Genomic DNA, 23,090 nt, shown 5'->3' with positions numbered 1-23,090 from the left:
ATATAACCACTTATTTTATCTTGAAAGTCCAAATCCGAAAGGCAGCATTTTATATGTTTTAAAAAATTAGTAATTTTAAGTAAAATTTCATTCTGTGTTTCCATCCTAATAAGTATCCTTTCTGTTCTGGGCCTCAGTCACTCTTTAACTTTTAAGTTCTAATATTCTTTTATCCCTGGGGTATTACGGTACTCTTTCTAGAATCTAGGGAACCCTGCAGAACTCAGTTTTCCTCAAGGGAGAAGAGGCTAATGTACAGACCAGGGAATCTTTAAAAATCTGCTTTTAACATGTGCCCTTGCTGACCTTAGAGTAGCACCTGGCTGACACCTCCCCAAGAGCTGTACGGGCTTCCACGCCTGGCCTGCTGAGGGAGTGCTGCAGGCCCACACGCTCATTTCAGCCCCAAGGGAACTGAACAGCTTCAGGACTGGAAGCCCAGCCTTGAGGGGCCCTGTGGGGGAAGATTCTTACCACGTGGACGTCTGCTGCACATTACAGGTTCTGGCTTTGTCCTCCCGCTCACAGCTCCAACCCCTTGGGCTGCTACTATAAATTCCTCACTTTTAACTGATTAGGGGTGTGTGGAAAGTGCTGTACAGAATTCAATTTATTGCCCAAATCACTCATTCAATGTTCTTGTGAACCGTCCTGTGTAGCCTGCCACGTGCCAACCGCTACCAACAGAACCAGGAGTCAAGTGTGGTCTCTGCTTTAGGAGAGCATGTGAGCAATGACAATGGACTGTGACAAATGCTGTCATCTAGTGAAAGGATAACTGAGCAAACTTCTCCCTTAACTCCATGCTCAGGGACTTCATGGTGGTGGCCCCAAACCAGCTGTGGGGAAGAGAATCTACACTATGGAAATCTGCAAATGCCACAAAGCAGGGCCATTTCCCCTGGTAACTAGGTTAAACATTTACCAGCACACCACTGGGAGGAGGAGCCAACGGCCTGGAGGCATGAGAAAAAATGTTCACTTACATGATAGTTGAAGGATCTTAGAGAGGTCAAGAGTAGAGAATTTTCAAACACACATGGCTGTGATGATCCTTGTTATGTCGGGGTGATGGGTAAGAGGTCTGGTGTGAGTGGAGTGTGGGAACCCCAGGGTGCGGCGGGTGGGGGGCGGGGGAGAAGCAGGCGGTGCCTGGGGCCAAATGGTAAAAGGCTTTAGGTCAGAAGTGCATAGATACAGGAGCTTAGACATCCCTGTATACATAGCAAAGATAAATGGTACTTTCTCATTCATCTCTCAAAAAAGAAAAAAAAAGTTAAAACGATGAATAGGTAGATACATATGTGACAAGGCAAATTCAGTCAAGTGTTAACTGTAGAAAGTAAGGAATGGGTAGTGACTATAAAATTCTTTCAACATTCCTGTATGTTTGAAACGCTCTGTAATAAAACATCAAAAAATAAAAAAAGTGTACTTGGAAGAGCTTGGTTTTGAGGGTGAGGAGAGACAGCAGCTTGGGGAAGTGTGGTCTCTATTCCTCCCATTCTCCGTATTATATGGGACAGGCATGGCTCGCTGGAAGAGGCAATGAGGAAGGTCTCGGCAGTGCAGTCGCTCTAGGCCTTCTGCAGACAGCCCCAGAACACTGCACTGGTCAGATTTTGTTTTACAATCCCAATCCAACAGATTCTAATTGGTTTCAACACCTTTTTACAAGGATGAGACATTAAGATGGCCAGCTATATACAATTTTCATATTCAGATATATTCTTAGAATGTGAAAAAGTTGCTTTCAAAAAATTGTTATTAGTTGTTTTCTCTTTCATGGGAAAAGCAGCCCAAGTTTTCCCCTTCATTATTATAGTGGCCTCAAATGTCTTAGGCTTTTTTCTTTAAAGGACTCTTAACCAACACAAAGGTATCCATACCATATGTTTCAAGATAAAACATTTAAAAAACAAAATATATGAAGAAGTGTGTATACATCATAATATTTCACACTTTTTCAAAGGAAAGACATATTGTAAAAACTGTATTTTGGTGGTAAGCTTCAAATTCCTTTCAACTTTTATTTCAAATTCTAAGAAAATATTACAAAAAATTCACCAATTTTCCACATTTGTTAAGTTAACAGTTTACCTTTTTACAAAATTTCTTCTACTTGAAAATAAAATTTCATTGTGGTTTATTATTATTAAGCAGAGTTTAGATGTGCCTCAGCATTTTATTTTATTTTATTTTTTATTTTTTTTCATTTTTCTGAAGCTGGAAACGGGGAGAGACAGTCAGACAGACTCCCGCATGCGCCCGACTGGGATCCACCCGGCACGCCCACCAGGGGCGACGCTCTGCCCACCAGGGGGCGATGCTCTGCCCATCCTGGGCGTCGCCATGTTGCGACCAGAGCCACTCTAGCGCCTGAGGTAGAGGCCACAGAGCCATCCCCAGCGCCCGGGCCATCTTTGCTCCAATGGAGCCTTGGCTGCGGGAGGGGAAGAGAGAGACAGAGAGGAAAGCGCGGCGGAGGGGTGGAGAAGCAAATGGGCGCTTCTCCTGTGTGCCCTGGCCGGGAATCGAACCCGGGTCCTCCGCACGCTAGGCCGACGCTCTACCGCTGAGCCAACCGGCCAGGGCCAGCATTTTATTTTTTGTAAAGTAGAGCAGTTACTGAATTTGAACAAAAGTTATTGATAGAACAAAGCATAAGGTATTGAGATAAAACATATCTTTTGTTGTGTTATATTAAAAACAAAAATTGGTTTGGTTCAATCCCAAATCAGCACCTTTGAAATACACAATATAATTCAAAGGCAGAATATGACTTCAGATGTCTCTAAAAACCTCGGCTAATGATGAAATTATGAGTATACAGACTGTCTTATTTGGGAGAATGTATGTTCCAAATTGGTCCTTATAAAATAAATACAGGACCAAACCCTGTGTTATATAATCCTTAAACCTTATCTATTTTGTCTTTTCTTTCCCTGACCTAGTTTAACAACAAATATTGAGTTTCTATATCCCAACAAAAGGGATGCTATCCAAAAGTTACTTAGACATCCACTCAGTTTTGCCCATGGCTGTTGAGTGTGATAAGTGACTCACTACATTTTTCTAGATGCCCAGGCAGGCACTTGAATACTGAATTTAGGGACAGCACCAGAAGAACTGAGTGATTTTGTTCACTCTGATCTCTGATGGGATGGATTTTTTTGTTTTTTGTTTTTTAAATGAGAGGAGGGGAGATAAAGAGACAGACTCCCACATGTGCCCTGACTGGGATCCACCCAGCACCCTGAGTTTGGGACCGATGTGAACCAATCAAGCCACTGGTTGCGAGAGGGGAAGAGAGAGAGAAGGAGGAGAGAAGAGGGAGAGAGAAGCAGATGCTCATTTCTCATATGTGCCCTGACTCGGGATCGAACCTGAGACCTCCTCACATCAGATAGATGCTCTATCCACTGAGCCAGCTGACCACGGCTAGAATGGCTTCAAAACTAACCTTTACACTTTTTTTTTTCTGAAGTGAGAAGCGAGGAGGCTGAAAGACAGACTCCCGCATGTGCCAGACTGGGATCCACCCAGCATGCCCACCAGGGGCGATGCTCTGCCCATCTGGGGTGTTGCTCCATTGCAACTGGGGCCATTCTAGCTCCTGAAGAGGAGGTCATGGAGCCATTCTCAGTGCCGGGGCCAACTTTGCTCCAATGGAGCCTTGGCTGTGGGAGGAGAAAAGAGAGACAGAGAGGAAGGAGAGGGGGAAAGGTAGAGAAGCAGATAGGCGTTTCTCCTTTCTCCTGGGTGCTCTGGTCAGGAATTGATCCTGGGACTTCCACACACTGGGCCGCTGCTCTACCACTGAGCCAACCAGCCAGGGCCTGTAGCCTTTACACTTTTTAATCATGCCACCAGAAAAGAATATCTTCTAAAAAATACAACTGCCACCTCCAAGTGTAAACAGGTATAAAAAAATAAAATATTGTAAACAATGTCATTTTAAAATGAAATGACTATTATACCTTTTTTTTAACCAATGGCATATAAATATAGCAATTTCATTCCACCACCATCCATTTAAAGAAAAAAATCCATGAGCAACATGTTCATTGATATTTATAAATCTTACATTAGTCTTGTTTTTTCTTTGAAATTTTATTTCCATTTCAATTTTTCTGATTTTTATGCTAGTAAATTATATATTTTTACTTTAAAATTATTTTTATCACCTTATTATATTTGCTGTAAAATATAATTAGAAATTTGAATTAAATGTATTTTTTAAGTCCTGAGACAATAAGGCCCTAAATATTCAAAAATTCCTTTGTAATCAGTATCACAATTATTATTAGTATATAACTGAGCTAGAGAGCACAAATATGATAAATCTATAAATATTTAAAAAGCATAGAAATAAAATTTTATTGGAATGCATCCTTTAAGGATAGGATGGGAGTGAGGTTACATGCCTTGATTAAGGAGACTTCCTGGACTCACAGTGTTTCTAACGACCTTCTGTGTAGTGCTTCAGTGCTAAGCATCTCAAAGCCATGTTCACAGTGATTATGTGTAGGGAGACCTATTCCTGCGATTAAAATGGAGAAGGGCGATTGAAAAGGAGAAGATGCAATGAGTGAGTTCCAGCTCAGGTGAGTTCCCATGATCACTTTTAGGAAAGAGGACATATGGAGGCTAAGAACAGAAAAATGGGTTCCCTTGAAACTCCTCCGGACACATGTTTGGGTAACCCTAGTAGAACAAGTATTGGCACGAAGACTGCTGCTCTAGCAAGAATGAGATTACTGAGTTTCTAGAGTTGAGAGTTTTTGGAAGATTCCTTGACTGGGAAACCTGCATTGCTCATCCACTCGGGGTGAGGGCTGGCTAACATCTAAGAGAGACTGTTAGGTGTGGCCCCTCACAATAGGCTGTATGGATGCTTATGTAGGTTACTCCGTTAGGCAGAGGAACACACGGAGGAGAGCAAATTTGTAAAATCCCTGTAAAAATTCATCTTTCTGAAGATTACCACTTAAAATGTTTGGAATATTTTTCTGATATTGATTCTAACTCGAGTATATTACACTCTACAAGTGGTACAATTGGGACATAATGGCTGCTCACTCCAAATCACTGAAAACCACATACTATTCTGAATTTCTTCCATATGCTTTTTAGCTCAAGTAAAATTTCAGCATGTAATAAAACCTGCAATGGTGTGATATTTGGCATAAGGCTATTCTGTCTTATATCCCATTTTGAAAGCAACAAAGATCCTTCAAAAAATATATATATATATATATACTTGGAAAATGCATATTCCAAATTGGCCCCTATAAAACTGCAGCACCAAACCGCATGCTATATAATGACTAAAACTTATCCCTTCTTTTTTGTCTTTTCTTTCCCTGACCTACCATATATATATATATATATAGTCCTAAAATATATATATATAGTCCTAAAATATATATATATATATAGTCCTAAAATATATATATATATAGTCCTAAAATATATATATATATAGTCCTAAAATATATATATATAGTCCTAAAATATATATATATAGTCCTAAAATATATATATATATAGTCCTAAAATATATATATATATATATAGTCCTAAAATATATATATATATATATATTTTAAGTCTCTCCTGTGTAATGGATTTTAAGGAAGGCTAGCATAGGCTAGACTATGTTTTTTTCCCCATTTCTCTTGTCATAAAACATAATTGAATTCTTTGGATAGGAAGTCTCAAAAAATGTACAGACTACTCCCAAATGTTAAATAACTGTCATTATTTGATTATCTCTCTTCTTAGTTACTTTTGTTTACAAGTTTTACTTGACTCCATGGACTTTTGTTATGCCAGACACTGTTCAATCTGTTTAATGTCTTCTCCGTAGAGTCACAGAAATTGGCTATAAGCATAATTCTAACGGGTGGAAATTAAAGATTTTAAGTAGGTAGAAAGCTTCTGTTGATTTTTCAAGAAACTATCACATAGACTGTGCCTCACAAAGGCCATTTCAATTTATGACATTTACCAAAGAAAAAATTATTAGCATGTGAAATCCTACTTTAATGAACCTTGTTTCATGATAGAAACATATCAATTTTATAAATTGACATGAGAAAAGCAAAATGGAATAATATAACAAAGGTCAAGTAATTAATGTAGAATTTTTTTTTGGTCTAAATGAGAATCATAATATCTGGATGTTTAATCTATAAAGAATTTTCCCGGATGTAGATGAGACTTTAACAGTTAACAAGATATTTATTAAGAACTTAATTGTGTATTTATGTTAAGTGCTAGAAAAATGAATTCAGACTAGAACTTAATTCTGAACCCATATTTGTAATTGATCAAATACTAGACGATTTAAATGTTATCTCCAAAAACATAAAATTGAAGAAAAAAATGGGCAAATTTAGTAAAATAGTGCTTGTCCCATATATTATACCCTTGATAGAAAGTTAATTGAGAATCATTTAATAACATAATAAAGAAGCAGACTTAAAGAATTAATGCGACCCTTGCATCTGACAGCGGAAGATGTCTAAGGCACTGGCAAGTACTGGGCTTCTCTGAAACAAAGCCACTCAGAGGTCTTCTGATGCTATTCAAGACTTAGGCTGTGTGTTCTGTCAGTCCACGCAGGAAGCAGCAAGGTTTTGCCCCAGAAGAAACAGCAGGTAAATGAGCATTAGGTTCAGGCCAATGACCAGTGCACTGGCATGCACAAGCAACGAAAGCGGGAGAATGGCTCCCAGGTCGTGTGACTGTAACATTGCTGAGGATGATTCTTAGGAACCGAAAGGGTACATTGTTTGTCTGAGGTCATCCGCTGGAAAACGGTGATCAGAGCCAGGATTCACTATAGTGGCAGGTTGACTGATTACTTCATACGCGGGTGGGAGAATGAAATAAATAATGTGTTCATTCTTTCTCAACATTTAACAAACACATACCAGGTACTGTGCTATCTGCTAAAGCACTTAGCACAGACCTTTGGTACAGGATAAGTACTCAAAAATGTTCACTGTTATTATCATATTAAGAACAAGAAAACGCTTGTGCAGAAAAAAATATTCCAGTTCTTCTAACAGTTACATTTTTTTTTTTTTACTGTAAATTCAAAGATGGATTGTGTGCTCTTCATTAGTATCAAGCTACCTAGGATGGGGCCTCATTTGTATTTTTGCCAATCAGGCCACAGACTGGACCCCCTATGATGGCAAATCCATTAGGGGAGAATGTTAGCAGCCAGATGATGCTGGTTTTGCATCAAGAAAAACAATGAACTCCTCCCCAAAATGGGCTGATCAAACAGAATCAAGATTTCTATAGAGTTCTGAGAAAAACTGGAAGAAAAGTTTTATATCTTCTTGTGAACTAAAGGATGACAAAAGAGTAAAACATTTTAAAAAGAGTGAAAACAGACTACCTCACAAAATATTTTTGAAATTTCTATTTTTCTGAGCATTTATTAAACTTTTTTGTAAAGTTTTTCAACCTGCCATTGGAGACCAACATTTCCTCCTCTAAAGAGGATGCTTTATAGACTTTGGACTCATAATAATAGATCTATCTGCTGTTTTTCAATCAAGTATTACTTGTTCTCATATAAGTAGAATCTTCAGGTTGAAAACTTGGACCTATAACATGCTTTAGTGTAAAAGGAATCGTGAAAGCTCTGCCAACAACACAGGAAAAATACATCTTATTTTCTTAGGGAATCGATTTTCAGTAAGCTGATAACATTACTGACGATAGTTCCCTCAGTGAAGAACGCCTCTCTCACAATACCCTCAACCTTGCTGGTGAGAAGTAATGCTTTTTCTAAGCTACAGAGACACACAGCCACAAAATCTTTGCCTTCATTAAAGAAAAAACGCTTTCCACCGAAACACCTTTCAAATAAGAATGATGTTAATGTTTAGAGAGTGCATGCTTATTTCCCTTCTTATTATGCAACATAGATTTCCTTCTCAAATAAATTTCATAAATACATGTAACTGAAGTGTACACTTAGACACGCAATAGCTAATATTTAGGGTAAGTTGGCCAATGTCACTGTTAGTTGAAAGAAGGCTCAACTGCTACAAATGCCAATGATTTTTAAAGCTGTGTGAAAGTATTGCGTATGTGCATAATACATGTGTCTTAGGAAATAGAGGATAAATATGAAGTATTTTCTAGAGTGTTATTTTACTGTGAGCATAATATTCTAGCTAGTGGTGAACATTAACCCATTACCCAAACAAACAACAAACAGGGACAGGGCTGGTTTTTATCTTTAAGTTTGCTCTGCAAGTGTGCATGTCCATGCGGCGTGAAGATTGTGCTAGGGAAGACAGAAAAGCATTTGTGCAAAATCATGATAGTACAATCTAAAGAAAAAGTAGTACTTTTAATGTATGTGTTACTGTATCACTTTAGCAACTTAAAAGGATTTTAATTACTGTAGTCAAATATGATAAGCCAGACTCAATGATACCGATTGCAATATGATGGCCAACACCAGGTACCTTTTTGTTTATCAAAGTCTCAAAACATCACTAGCCATAAATAATGAGAATGTATACCCTACTACCTAGTAAGTTACTATGCATTTTTTTACATATGTTTCAGTTTTAATATACTAGATATATTAGATATTATAGTTGCTTCCTTTTTATGGCATAACCATGATGAAAAAAGCAGTTACCTGTACTATAAAGAGTATAGAGTACAAATGATACATTTACAGTGACAAAAAGGATTTAGCTTCTAGATTACATACTAAAATATTAATTGAAAAAATCAACAATAAACTGCAAATTAATTGACAAAATCCTGAGAAGAAATGACAAAGCTTTTAACAAAATATTAAACACTTTCTTTTTTATAAATGTCTTCCTTTTCCTTTCTTCAACTATTTATGAAAATTCAGTTATTATAAAAAGATAAGAGAATGTAAAACCAGTAAAGTGATAATCAAATATTTCACCCTAATTTGTGCCCCTCTCAGCCCTCTATATCTTCTGGAAGACCAGCATGTTTAACACTGGTTTCTTGCTCTGCTAAATTCTCAGATCAGTAAAGGCAGGGACCATGTGTCTGTTTGCTAGTGAAGACACAGGAAAAGATTTTCCATGAGTAAGTATTTTTTGCATTGAAGTAAAAACATAATGGATAAAATAAAATAGAAATATAGCTCAAATATTAAAATTGAAATACTCTATATTTTCTTTTATTTTTTTCTCTTTAAAAATGATTTCAATTTTCTTTTTTACCTATTATAATAATAAAGTAAATTTTACTGTTTGCCTCTTTTCAGTAATCTGCTTTTTGACAACCATTTATATCCTAGTATTTTATTTTCTGGCCACACTTATATGTCACAGGATTTTCTGCATTTGGTGCATATATTTTAAATAGCTGCTGTCTGAACTTGCTATACCAATCCTAGTTCTTGTGCTCGCTCCCTGATCACTCCTTTCTCGTTCACTTGCTTATCTGTCTTCTCCAGGGTCATCAAGAAGGGTTAACCTTAAGAATCAGTCCCCAATTTTCTGATTTTTCCTTCCACACCAGCAACTATGGAAGCCTATTGTATTCTTAATAGATTCAACTGCAGCTTTTAATTCTAAGCCTTGGTCACAAGCCTAGATTTTGTTCTCAAATTCCAGGATTCCATTTCCAAATCCTGCTTCGGCATTTCCAGAATTCATGGGTGTCACTTTCATTCAAACTCATGTCTGTGTCTGAATTCATCTTTCTCCTGAAACTGGTGAGTTTTCCCGAAAACGTTCTCACCCTCCAAGGCACCAAAGCTGAACCATCCTAATCACCTTTGGTTTCCTTTGTCCCACTGATGCTGTGCAGGGAGTCCTTGGATTACGACAGTCTTGACATAGGGTGTTTCTTGTTTACGAAGCTCACTCCCATAAAAACTTTAAAAAAGTGAGATGTGAGTGTTTCGGCTTACACTGTTAGTGACATACTTAGGGACTACATGGATGAACTAGTCCCAGACTAGCTTGGAACATGTCCCAGAAGAGCCTGAGCTCTGCATTGATCAGGCGTCCCCGATTCGACCTCTCCGTGCAGTGGGACACTCCTGCTTAACAGCAGGGCTGGCAGCCTCTTCAAGACTACTTCTGAGGCGGCTGTGAGGAATTCTACTGATCAGTGCCGAGACCAATTGCCACCAGAGGAAAGACAAGACCGACATATACGTTAGTTGTAAGAATCACACAGGCAGCTTATTACTCACAAATCCATATGGCGTGCCTGGGTACAGCTTTCTGGGGCCCCATCAGCGTGTTCTTTCTGGCTATCCTTGGTCAGGGTGGTATGGAGACAGTCCACGTTTAATATCGGAGTCTGAGCGACTGCCACAGCAGGGGGTCCCTTGGCTTTAGTAATTTTGTCTGGCATATGCCTTTTAACAAGTGTTAATTTACAAGATTATTGTATAAACCATTTTTGGGGAGTTTCTAACAGGGAGCCTTTTTTATATTAATTTATAGAATTTTTACATTAAGTCATTTTTAGGATGTTTCTAGAAAAGCTTCTTTTTTATGTTAACTTATAGAGTTGTTACATTAAGCTACTTTTTATTTATATATCACTTCATACATGCACTAACTGGGCCCTGCCCAAAAGGCATAGTGTGCCTTTTATATTTGTACATATTAGATTAGTTTCCACCCAGAGGGTGTATCCTTATTCACTTGCCTTAATGGCTTTTAATATTATATCCTAACTTATTTTTATATATTTTCTATATTTATTATAACATTACATTACCAGAAAAATTCTTTAAGAAGGTAGAGAGGCCAGCAACAGATCCTGTACCCTCTACATCAGCTGCTTCTTGAGATGAAACACCTGTAGTACAGGTAGAATCACCTCCAGCGTCTCCTGCATGGTCCTTAGGCAATCCTGATTCACCTGACCCAGTGTCTCCAGCACCTTCTGCAGGTTCTTCTTCCTCTCCCGCCTCCTCTTCCCAATAAGTCACTCTCTCCCACCTTGCAATGCCCCTTCCAGTGTGCAAAGCAACCACAGGAATAAAGGTAAGGAATTTTTTTACACTCATTTTTTTCTATTACTACAGTACAGTGTACTGTACAGTATATTTCTGTCCTTTTCCTTTTTCTGTGGCTTAGTTGTGTTTTTATGTTCTAGATTATGATTTTATAACTGTGTTAGGATAGGTAAGTGACTTAGGTTAGGGTATGTCTCAACTTACACAAATTTGGGTTACGTCACTGTTGTAGGAACAGAAAACTGTGTCTTAACCTGAGAAATCTGTATTACCTTTTTATTTTATTCTTAACATGATCATTGTTCAGATCTAATCATCTCAACTTTCAGACATTTCATTAAATTCCTAAGTTTTATCCTACTTATCCTTGGTTCATTTTCCAAGCATTTTTCTAAACGTGGAAAAAGTACTTGCTTTTCTCAAATAATACTTTTATTATGTTACTCCTCTGCTTACCAACTGTGGGTTATATGCCATTGTTGACAGAAGGGGTATCTTACTACCACGGTCTCCTTAGAGCTCTTTCTTTTTGTATGCTTATATGTTTCTATTTTTTATATTAAAGTTCGCCATTTTCTCCCCAACTGTCAATTATTATAGGATATTCAACACCCCCCCCCCAGACTGGGAACCTGAAATACAGAATGCTAAAATAAGTCACTCAGAAATGACAATAATTATGGCCAGAAGACGAGCTCTAAGCTAAAGGCTCTACGTTTGTGGGCTGCCAGGTGCACAAGGCCGAGAAGAGTTTCCAGATGCAATTCATCTCAAACACTCAACATGGCAAATAAATACAATTTTGATAGAAAATCACAGAGGTTCCCCCAAGGATCATGAGATGCCATGCTAGTCCCGCTACTTCACAACTCTGCACTTTAAAAGTCCTGCACAACTTTTTAAAGCTAGACAGAAAGAACTGGGAGATGCTCTGGATCCTGTGATTATTAGATATGAATAATTAGCTAATAATTCAGAGCAGATGATGAGAGATAACCTTCATGCATACAATTTTGCTGGCTTCTTAAAGGCTTGCAGAAAACTGCTGTGATCCCATATTCAGTGACTTGCCTGTGGTTATCATTTGGATAGGGCAAACATATGGATAAAGGATAAGAGTTACACCACGTGTTCTGCTCTTTAGATGAAAGCAGAGACATACATTCTAATTCAATATTAGTTTTTCCAGTACAGCCTGAAACTATATATTTGGCTGGGAATGTATTTATTTTATTACTTTTTTTCTTTCTTGTTCAAAAGGACTTCAGTTTCACCTCCACACGTCTTTAGCTAGACTTATCACACATCGTAGTCTCAAACATAATTTGTATATACACATAAAAAAGTGATCTAAGAGTCTAAGACTTCAGGACCTAAAAGAAAGTCATAAATAAAGAAATAGTTCTAAATCGTGAAGCTGTCTTTAGGTTTCTAAGGCTTACTGGTACTCAGACTTCCTGATTATAAGAAGGACCATTAAAGAAAGCTTTGTGATGCAGATTGCAGATTTCTGCCCCTACCTCACCTCCCACTTTGGGGTATCTTACTAACCCTTGGTCTGAAATGAGTCCTCTGCATTAAGAAGAATCAACTACCAAATGAGGTACAGGTACTTGGATGTCTTCCTTCTCTAAATGTTCTGGCAAATACCAGCCAGATTCAAACCAGATTATCATATTGTTCTCCAAAATCAGAAGTGGAAACAAAGAACCCAATACATATAAATTAGATCTTCAAAAGACATGCATTGGCACTGACTTGCTTCAAAACTTTACAATATTATACAAGTTATGTATTCTATTTTCAACATAAAACCACTACCAACCAATTGAAAACAGCAACCCTTTTCGAGATAGGCTATCAAGTTCTTTTATTTTTTGTAATGCACACGCTGAGCAGTGGAGATTCACACTTCTACCCAGCAGAAGTCTAGGTAAGCTGGAGGACCTGTGTCTGCTCAGATACCAAAATTTTTAACACCACAAAACATAACTTCTTGGAGGAAGTCATGGTTAAAGGAATAGAATGAAACTGTTTTATTTCACTTTCATGGCCAAATAACAGTGCAAAAAATCTTTTTCTCTATTTTACAGTATATTTAACAGAGCAATCTAAAGTATATTATTAATTTTTTTTATTAAGTGAGAGGCAGGGAGACAGACTCCTGCATGCACCCCAACTGGAATCCACCTGGCAAGCCCCCTAATCAGGCAATGCTCTGCCCATCTGGGGCCACTGCTCCGTTGCTCAGTAAATGAACTATTTTAGTGCCTGAGGTGATGCTATGGAGTGATCCTCAGTGCCCAAAGCCAACTTGCTTAAATCATTTGAGCCATGGCTGTGGGAGGGGGAGAGAGAGAGATGGAGAGAGAGATGGAGAGAGAGAGAGAGAGAGAGAGAAGGGGAAGAGTGAGAGGGAGAGAAACAGATGGCTGCTTTTTCTGTGTGCCCTGACCAGAAATCAACCCCGGGACTTCCACATGCTGGGCCAACAGGCCAGGGCCTAAAGTACGTTTAGTTGTGAGTGTTGTTTCAGTAAAGTAAAAAAGCATCATGCTGTTTCAAAGAAAAATATTTCAAGCACTGTAATCACAGGTGGTGAAGACTTCAAGTGTCTGAGAACCAGGCAAACATTAGCATGAATCTGGGCTTTCTTACTTCCCTAGCTATGTGACCTTAGGCTCTAACTTCACATCACCTGTCTCAGTCACTTCATACGTAACATAGGGGTAATCAGAGTACTCGTATCAACAGAGAATTAGAGATAGTATGAATCACCTAGTACATTCATACATATAAATTTTTGTTGGTCAAAAAATATTTGTAAAATGAGTAGAATTAATACATATAAACGGCTCAGCATGATGGCTAGCACATGTCAGCCGCTGTTGTCATTATTAAATGGTAAAAGAGAGCTGATAGGACCTGAGGAAAAAGAAGCAAAATGAATCCCATACTTTTCATTCCTCAAGGAAATAAGAAAAACCCCTATTTTCTATAGATTTCTATAGTTTTCAAGAAGCAAAATTAATCCCATACTTTTCATTCCTCAAGGAAATGAGAAGAACCTCTCCTCTATTTTCCATAGATTTTACACCTGAGAAGATAGAAAGATAGTCATGGATTGTAAAGGCACCTTCCCACCTTTGCCATTCAGTTGACGTGAGACATAGAGCAAAATACTGAGAAGGGCTAGACAAATAATTCATGAAGAGAACCACAAATCTACCCATGCTAAGAATAGAAAGCAATTTAAGAAAGATCTTTAATTAAGCCCTTGGATGTCTTCTGATTTCTGTTGTCAACTCTGTAGCCTCTAAGGCCAGGAGCCTGGCAGGTAGAGCACAGGGCCAGCTGCCAGAGAGACACAGTTTGCAGGTGCCTGCAGGAGGGAAGGGCAGGAGGGCTGGAAACTTTACTGTAAGAGTGAAAATAATATTACAGAAATAAATAAATAAATAAGGAAAGAGAGAAAGGAAAAGAAACTTCAATAAACTGAAGTTCCAAGGAGAGTCAAAGAGTTCTGGGAAGTTTTATAAGTTGTTCTTTAAGCATCTTTGAAGAAATCCATAGTTTTTGTGTCATGTTAAATTAAATCAAGTACTCAAGAACATTGCTGGTTGTTTACTCTGAAATGTATAATATCCTAAGTTAAATATACCTTTGTTTCCTTTCTTTTTCCCTAAGAGGGCATATTTGTGAGATTTGATCTAAAAGATCATTGTTGGGCAGATAAAGTTATTTTTTTCTCACCTTGTTGTTAAAGATGGCTGCTGCCCTCACGTACTACAGCTAGTTGCCCTTCTTTCTTGGGATGGGCTTGGTTATGCTCATGTATGCTAGAGGAAGGGGTTGTCCCAGGGCAAAGTTTTAAAAGGAGGGGTTAGGAGGCCATTTTGGGAGAGTGGCCACAGAGGAGGAGCCCATTCTACAGCAAGGCAGAGAAAGGCCATGTGAAGGAGAGGAGGCAGCCAAAATGGATGCAAAGAGGTGGGAGCCTTTGATTCTAGGAAAGCTCGGATGAGTCAGTAGCTTTGGGAGCCCTGAATGGTAAGAGAAGTGTTTCCCCCTGTGTGCATTTACTCGCTTGCTGGGTGTGAGCTAGGATTAAAGGTAATAGCCCACCAGTTTTTGGCTCAATTTTCTTTTTACGATTGATCTGAATCAAACCTGAAACTGAGTTGGCCAGGCGGCTTTGATGGGGGCCACGAATACTGGCTTTACTATCATGTTTAGAGGTCCTAGCTATTTCTCTGAAAGGCTGACATAAGATTTAAATGTGGCCAAGAGATTTTAATGTTTTGCTTAGAAAGAAAAAAATTCTTCCAAATGCCTTGAAAAGGACATTCACTCCTATAATTGAAATTAACAGGCTAAAAAGCAAGTGCTGATGAGCAAAGCACATTGATTGGAACTAATTATTTTAAAGCAGAGTAAGTCATAAATGTATAGTTTCATGTAAGCAACCGAGAAGGTGGGTAATAATAACTCACTTTAAATGAAGTAAACACTGATCCCTGTTAATATTTAACTGTGCAGGAACACCTGTACTGTTAAAATGTGCAGCATTTTTGGCTATAATATCTGGCACATAGTAGGTGCTCAATATATATTTACTGGGGAAATGGAATAATGTATAATTATAAACCTGCGCAGGTCTACTTATTCTATACAATATGCTCCATTTTTAGTAGACCGTCTTATTGGCCCACAAACTTGACAATAGAGACTTGCTGACAGAGGAGTATCATTGTATTAATGCTAATTAATCTTTCTTTTGAGTAATAAAAGAAACACAGTGAAAGGCATGTATTGAAAAATGTCTGTTGACATAAGATTTAGATTTCACCAAGTTAGTATCCCTTCTCTAGGAAAAAAGTTTCTGCCATCATGAGAATATGATCTGTTAAATGGTATCCCTGGAAAAGTTAACAATAGCAAACTGTGGCTGTAACATATGAGACATCTAGAATCTGGATAAAGCACAAAATATTCATTGATCTCTGTAATTTTTCACAATATATTTTTATATACCCTTGCAATGAGATATATGACTAGAGAATAGTATCTGGAGACAAGTGATGAAGACAAAAGACAATCCAGAGGAGGACAAACCATGAGATGGGATAATTGTACACTTTAAATTTACCTTAGTCCGGGGGTCAGGAACCTTTTTGGCTGAGAGAGCCATGAATGCCACATATTTTAAAATGTAGTTCCATGAGAGCCATACAATGACCTGTGTACGTTACACATTAGCCAATAAAAATTTGGTGTTGTCCCGGAGGACAGCTGTGATTGGCTCCAGCTACCCACAACCATGAACATGAGTGGTAGGAAATGAATGGATTGTAATACATGAGAATGTTTTATATTTTTAATGTTTTTTTTTTATTTAAGATTTGTCTGCGTGCCAGATGCAGCCATCAAAAGAGCCACATCTGGCTCGCGAGCCATTGGTTCCCGACCCCTGCCTTAGTCGATAGGCTCTATTTATATGAGTGTCTGAACACTTGCGTTTTACTTTTGCCTGCAGCACTAGGTATTTTGCATTTATAAATGTGATCAGCATTAAACCCATGTGAACATTAAATCATGCTGTTCATATATAACTTTCAGGAATAGCCACTTTCTCTTTTCATTTTACCTAAGCACAGTTTTTAAAGATAAAGATTTTATCAATTTAAACTTGCCACATACCTGTTTCCCCTGCCACCTTCACCCTTTATTTTATAATTGGTCTTACTTTATTGATATTATCTGTTTTACACATCAGTCTCTCTAACCAGACTGCAATTTCCTTGGGTCACAGCAATCTTGAAATTTGGCATGCCCCACACAGAGTTCATATACTTATTAAATGTTTATGGAAGTAAAGTATATTCTTGTCCTTTCATCTTCTAACTACATTTTTGCTAGTTTTCATTCATTTTGGAGGTGAGATTTTGTAAGGACCAGAGTATTTTTCTCTCCATCTTAAACCTCATCAATCTTTATCTCTTACAGAGAAAGCATACTTTCTGAGAGTAAGTAAATACAAAGAGCATCTTAAAAATAACCTCACAGCTTATTCACTAATTATTACAGATATAAAAATATTGGGAGTATATCAATGTGTAACTACATTCTTTTATCAAAGACATCAAATTTTGAGTAATTGACAGGAGCAATCTCATTTAAAGGGCACTTTGAAAAGTTATCCAGTAAATGGTGACATCTGCTAGAAAACATAGGATTATTATTTTTCTATTTATGGAGGAGTCAAAAAAAGTGAGGTACTGAAAGATGGCTATTAAAGTAGTTTACTACTTCAGGGCAGTAAACTACCCTGAAGGTAACGAAAAAATTCTCTCATAGTTTTTGTTTATTCGATTTTTCAAAGCAAATACAAATTATAATCTTTCATTCTCAATCGTATGTTATGATTTGTTAAAATATTGAAATCTTAATAATTAATTCATAGGGTTAAATATGAAATGCCACATAATTTATCTGGCGAAGAGCATTAGCACAAAGGCTTAAGCCTCTTACCATCAAATCCATCTTCTTCTGACCCTAGTTCATCATCTGAGCAGATGTTGAGGACATTTACCAGCATCTCAGTCACTAAAAAGAAAAAAACAAACAAGAAGTCCAGATTTTCTATTATAACCTTAATTACTACTCTGGCATTTTTAATGAGCAAACTTAGCAAGCAGTAACAGTTCTTACCTAGTTTGTATATAAAATCTCCTACAAAGTAGTTTCTATAAAAATAAGGTCATAAAAGATAACAGGCTTTATGATTCTATGTAGACTCTATAAAATTATTAGCTCATGCCTACAAAATCTAATGGCAAGGCTTACGAAGCTATAGGTCACCAGACAATAGACAAATCAAATATGTGGATGTGAACACACTATAAATCCATGAAGGAGAAAATGAATATACTATAAATCTATAATGGAAGTTACTTTTGAATTTCTATTTATTTATATAAGGAGATCTGGATCTGGACCAGATTATAAAATTCTGTTCAGCTAGGACTAAATGCATTTTATTATCAAAAAGACTTTACAAATAAAGGTTAGGTAAGTTGAATAACAAATTTCATTGAGTAAATAGATTATACAAAAGTGTTGTGCACAGAAAATTAGTATTGCATCACTTTTACACTAATGTGTATGCTATTTACATTTAACATTTTAAAAAATTATGCTGAGTTCTACCATGAATGTGAAAAGAAGCTTGTTCACTATTCCTTCAAGAGCTACATTTTAGAATCAATGTTCTTCTAGAATTGAAGATATATTATAAAGAGTAAATTTCAGTCGAGCCAATATTAACCCAGAGTTTCAGTTTAATTACCAAAAGTGAATTATGTATACAGTTAATATGTTCCTTTATCACAGATGTTCAAAATCTGAACACTTAATGCAAACAACTCAACTCCAGGTGTCTGTAAGATGCCCCGTTGTTGTCATACTTGTACTGTTTCCCATTCCAGAGAATACAGTGACAGCAACGTTGGGATCTGATCAGGGCAAGAAAATGCTGACATGGACTAGAACTGGGAACACTTACCGGAGACTATTAAAATTTACTTTGTATTTTTTTGGTACACACAAAAAAGGGCTTCTTTGCTTTCAATTCATAACTTCCTAGTCATTTTAGGTCATTTAAAGAAAAAAAAATACTGTCGAAAAATAAATTTTATATATATTAATATAAATGAACACATATTCAGAAACGTGTAGCTTTTTTTTATAATCTCCTGGGAGGACATCATTTTTCTGAAACACGTGCAAACTCATATCTTTATTACAATGCGATGCATGAGATGGCCCATGAAGAGTGACTCAGTCTGTCACCACTGGGCCTCCTGAACCAGAAGCTCGAGCTCAGTGGATGGAGACTTCTCCTCAAAAGTTTTGATGAAGTTTAGCTCAAAATATAAAGACAAAACAAAGGGGGAAGGAAGAAAGGAAAGAAGGAAGGGAGGGAGGGAGGGACGGTAAAAAGGAAAGAAGGCAGGCCAGTTCTTCTGGAAAACTGGGGCAAGTTAATAGACAGCTTTTAAATGTAAATCTGTCTCATTATGTAACACACTAATGGCCACTATATTTTTAATAAACTATCTTGTGCTGTTGTATGTGTAACCCTTCAAAATATTGTAGTTGTTAATCATTATTATACAATGCTTACTCTAATATCAGAAATAAGAGGAGGCCCTGGCCAGTTGGCTCAGAGGTAGAGCCTCGGCCTGGCGTGCGGGGGACCCAGGTTCGATTCCCAGCCAGGGCACATAGGAGAAGCGCCCATTTGCTTCTCCACCCCCCCCCTCCTTCCTCTCTGTCTCTCTCTTCCCCTCCCGCAGCCAAGGCTCCATTAGAGCAAAGATGGCCTGGGCACTGGGGATGGCTCCTTGGCCTCTGCCCCAGGCGCTAGAGTGGCTCTGGTCGCAGCAGAGCGAAGCCCCGGAGGGGCAGAGCATCGCCCCCTAGTGGGCAGAGCATCGCCCCTGTGGGCGTGCCGGGTGGATACCGGTGGGGCGCATGCCGGAGTCTGTCTCTCCGTTTCCAGCTTCAGAAAAATACAAAAAAAAAAAAAAAAAAGAAATAAGAGGAAAACTTGACTATCCTAACTTTTTAATTTGATGAGTAATTTGTAAAATACAATATTACCTTTAAATTATAAAAAAAGAAAAAAATTATAATAGAAAGAGATAAAGAAAAAAGGGTAGTCATTATGACTTGGAGCCAGTTAAATTATATTTGTTATATCTGAGTTGTATTATTCTGAGATTATATTAATTTTCCTAATAATTCCTTATTTCTTTTGTTGCCCCTTCATTCATTGTATTCTGTTAACAGGATACTCATTGAGACTCTCAAATCATATCTCTCGTGATACAGTTTGTGAGTTTTATTGTTTGGGTCAGCAATTTTCAATCTTTTTCATCTTGTGGCACACATAAATTAATTACTAAAATTTTGTGGCACACCAAAAAATATTTTTTGCTAATCTGATAAAAAAATAGGTATAATTTTGATTCATTCATACCAGACTATTGTGTTGGCTGTTGTTAGTTTTTTATTTGATAAATTAAGGAAAAGGTGTCCCTGACTAAATAGCCAAATATTGAGAGTTTTAAAACTTCTTGAGACACACCAGTTGAAAATCACTGGGTTAGGTTCAAGTGTTTCGTGGTAAAATAGCCCCCCTCTCCTCTCCTTCCTACACCATTTCACTCAGAGCATTTCAGGATTCCACAACGCACCTTTTTCCCCAACAAATGGCAGAGACCAAGTGAAAACATCCATGAAATTTGGAAGCCAGTATGGATGAGGAGAACAGTTGAATTGCCTGATATTCATGACGTTGTTCTCATACTTCAATACTGCAGCTGAAAACACAAAAAGAGGAATGTTAACTTCATAAGCACGTATTTCTGCTTTTCCACATGGCTTTTGTTGATCAAAAAAATTCAACTATTTGACTTAAAATCCAAAACACTAAGGCAGATAACTTACTTACATATAAATGTTTACAGTACTTAATGGACTTAAATTTCTCTCGGTGTAATATGTAACTGCACATATAGAAATACTAAATATGAAACAGCATTGTCATTTGGCAAATATTTATATAAAATAATCAGATGTTTATTAGGAATTGAATCCAAGAACATTCTAGTCTTAATATCTGATGACACTAATAAAAGTGGCATAGCTAAGTTAGTTTGATATAATTTAATAATGTCAAATATTTGAATAGAATTGATTTCAACATTTTAAAAGGCACACTTTTTCCCCCCAGTAGAACTCATATTACTTGTATCAAGTAGTTTAAATTAGATTGTGTTCTTGACTTAATAAAGTAAAAGGTTGGATTGGATTCTGCAAAAAAATACTATGCTGGTATCTTACTCTGTCCTTGATTTCTGAAATGGAGGAACCATATATAATTTAAGAAAGTAAGTGCCTTCTCCCTTTGTTTTCTGGATGTCTGTAGGATGGATACCCTCTCACATAGAGATCCTTATCGCCTCACTTCCAACCAAATTTAGAAATTCATTCTTTAGCAACCCTGATACAGGATTAGCAATTCTCTGTGAGTACTTTCAATGAAGGAAAAACTACCTATTGGAATGGGGTCATCTTTCTGTCAATAGACAATTTTAAGCTGTGGGAAACTGTCAAGACTGAACTTTGACAAGACTTCATTTTTATTATCCTATCATGGCATAACCAGCATTTTATTAGTGGAGATTATTGAAGAGATCCTAGATGATGCCACATATTTTTTTCCTGTTTTTGTTTAGGAATCTGAAATATAGATAAATTATTTTTAATTTTTAGACTGACTTTTATGTAAGGGTATGTTGTAGATGTGATTTTAGATAATAAAACAAAGATAGCACTTAAAAATCTATTTTTGAAAACCTACTGCCAGTTTCCTGGGATTTAGCTTCTACATTCAGGTCTGCACTAATAATCACATCTAACTTCACGATGTTATGAACATAACCTTGTTTTCACAACTCTACATGTGCTCTTCCACCTGGAGTATCTTTTCAGAAACCTCTGAATTTCCAAATTCTTCCCATCCATTGGTGTCCAGGCCATACTAACCCCTCAGTGGAATACTTTGATTTCTTCTGGTTATATAATCTTTTCTTCCCCTGAATTACAAAAAGCCCTGTCTTACAATTCCATATTGCATCTCTCATTCAATTTAGGTCATAGCTATTCTCTGTACATTTGAGGACACCCAACATGTCTCTGTTTTCTCAAGGAAAACTGCCATACAACAGATTTTCTATTTCTTTGTGCTGATCACACACCACCTTTTCATCACAGATGTTCAGGAGCATCTTGACACTTCCTCTACATTCTTTTTCAAGAAAATTCTTCCTGGCCTGACCTGTGGTGGCGCAGTGGATAAAGCATTGACCTGGAAATGCTGAGGTCGCCAGTTTGAAACCCTGGGCTTGCCTGGTCAAGGCACATATGGGAGTTGATGCTTCCAGCTCCTCCCCCCCTTCTCTCTCTCTGTCTCTCCCTCTCCTCTCTAAAATGAAAAAAAAAAACCAAGAAAATTCTTCCTAATCCCTGTGGCCCCTTCTCATACAAGATGGCTTTTAAAGGCTGCCTCCTTTTGCTCATCCCCATTCCGGAGACAAGCCACAATGACAATGTTCCTATTAAACTGTGGATCAGAACTAATATCATCTTCTTGGTGAGTTTTATCAGTGCATACGACAGGTAGTTTTTTGTGATCTGGATACTATATAGATTATATAACAGCCTACTAATATGTTGAAGTTTTCAGCAACTTGCAGTTAACTAACATCATACTTAAGAACAGGAAGGTCTTTGCTTTTAATCATGTTTCTGCCTGACTAATGGGGAATTGTAGGAAACAGTTAGACATTTTCAGGAAAAGAACTGTAGATAGTATAGTCAATACTGATTGATATGAAGGGATTTACTCTCCTTTTCCCATGGAATTCTGAATTCTGCATACATTTTCTTAAACCTATTCTTATTCCCATTGTCCTCTCATTTATGTCATATGCCATTTGGCCTAAGCATATGCCATTTGGCCTAAGCATATATTCATATAGTATTAAAGCATGTAAAATGAAAAAATTATGGCAAATTACCATACCAATGCTTCTGATCCACCAGATGGGAACGGTAAAGTATTTCTCACCTTGCTAAGGGCTACCTGAGCGCTGGCTCCGTGGTACGTCTTCACTATTTTGGAATCCTGCATAGTCATAGCAGGAGCACATCCCTGTAGCTCTCAAAGAATGTTTTGAGGTTCTAAGTTGTCTTTTCAAAGAGTAATTTTCCCTCTAAGGTTCCCCCAGTTTTTCTTAGCATAAGGTTGGCAGAGCAGAAGGAGGGAAAATACGTGCTGTAACTAACAGTGCCCTGAAGTAACAGGACAGGCTTTATATAATACATAATTTCATCCTTACTACAAATCTGAGAAGCAGGTGTGACTGCCCTTATGTTACAGACTAAGAAATTGAGGCAGAGAAATGAAGTGACTCACTCAAGACCATGCAACCAGTACCTGGAAGATGTCACT

General features: G+C 37.5%; 1 protein-coding gene across 2 annotated transcripts in view; it reads right to left on the bottom strand.

Moving 5' to 3' along the window:
- The window catches only part of PPP3CA (protein phosphatase 3 catalytic subunit alpha), a 343,207-nt gene that overhangs the window by 19,865 nt on the left and 300,252 nt on the right, over nt 1–23,090 (bottom strand). For both annotated transcript variants that reach the window (XM_066279182.1, XM_066279183.1), the window contains exons 9-10: nt 20,269–20,394; nt 17,540–17,614 (exon numbers count right to left, since the gene is read on the bottom strand). In XM_066279182.1, the coding sequence (XP_066135279.1) occupies nt 17,540–17,614; nt 20,269–20,394 (201 nt within the window). The remainder of the gene's footprint in view (nt 1–17,539; nt 17,615–20,268; nt 20,395–23,090) is intronic.

The sequence above is a fragment of the Saccopteryx bilineata genome, chromosome 5 (genome assembly GCF_036850765.1).
Source record: "Saccopteryx bilineata isolate mSacBil1 chromosome 5, mSacBil1_pri_phased_curated, whole genome shotgun sequence".
In the NCBI taxonomy this organism is placed as follows: domain Eukaryota; kingdom Metazoa; phylum Chordata; class Mammalia; order Chiroptera; family Emballonuridae; genus Saccopteryx; species Saccopteryx bilineata.
This window is presented reverse-complemented; position numbering and strand designations above follow the sequence as displayed.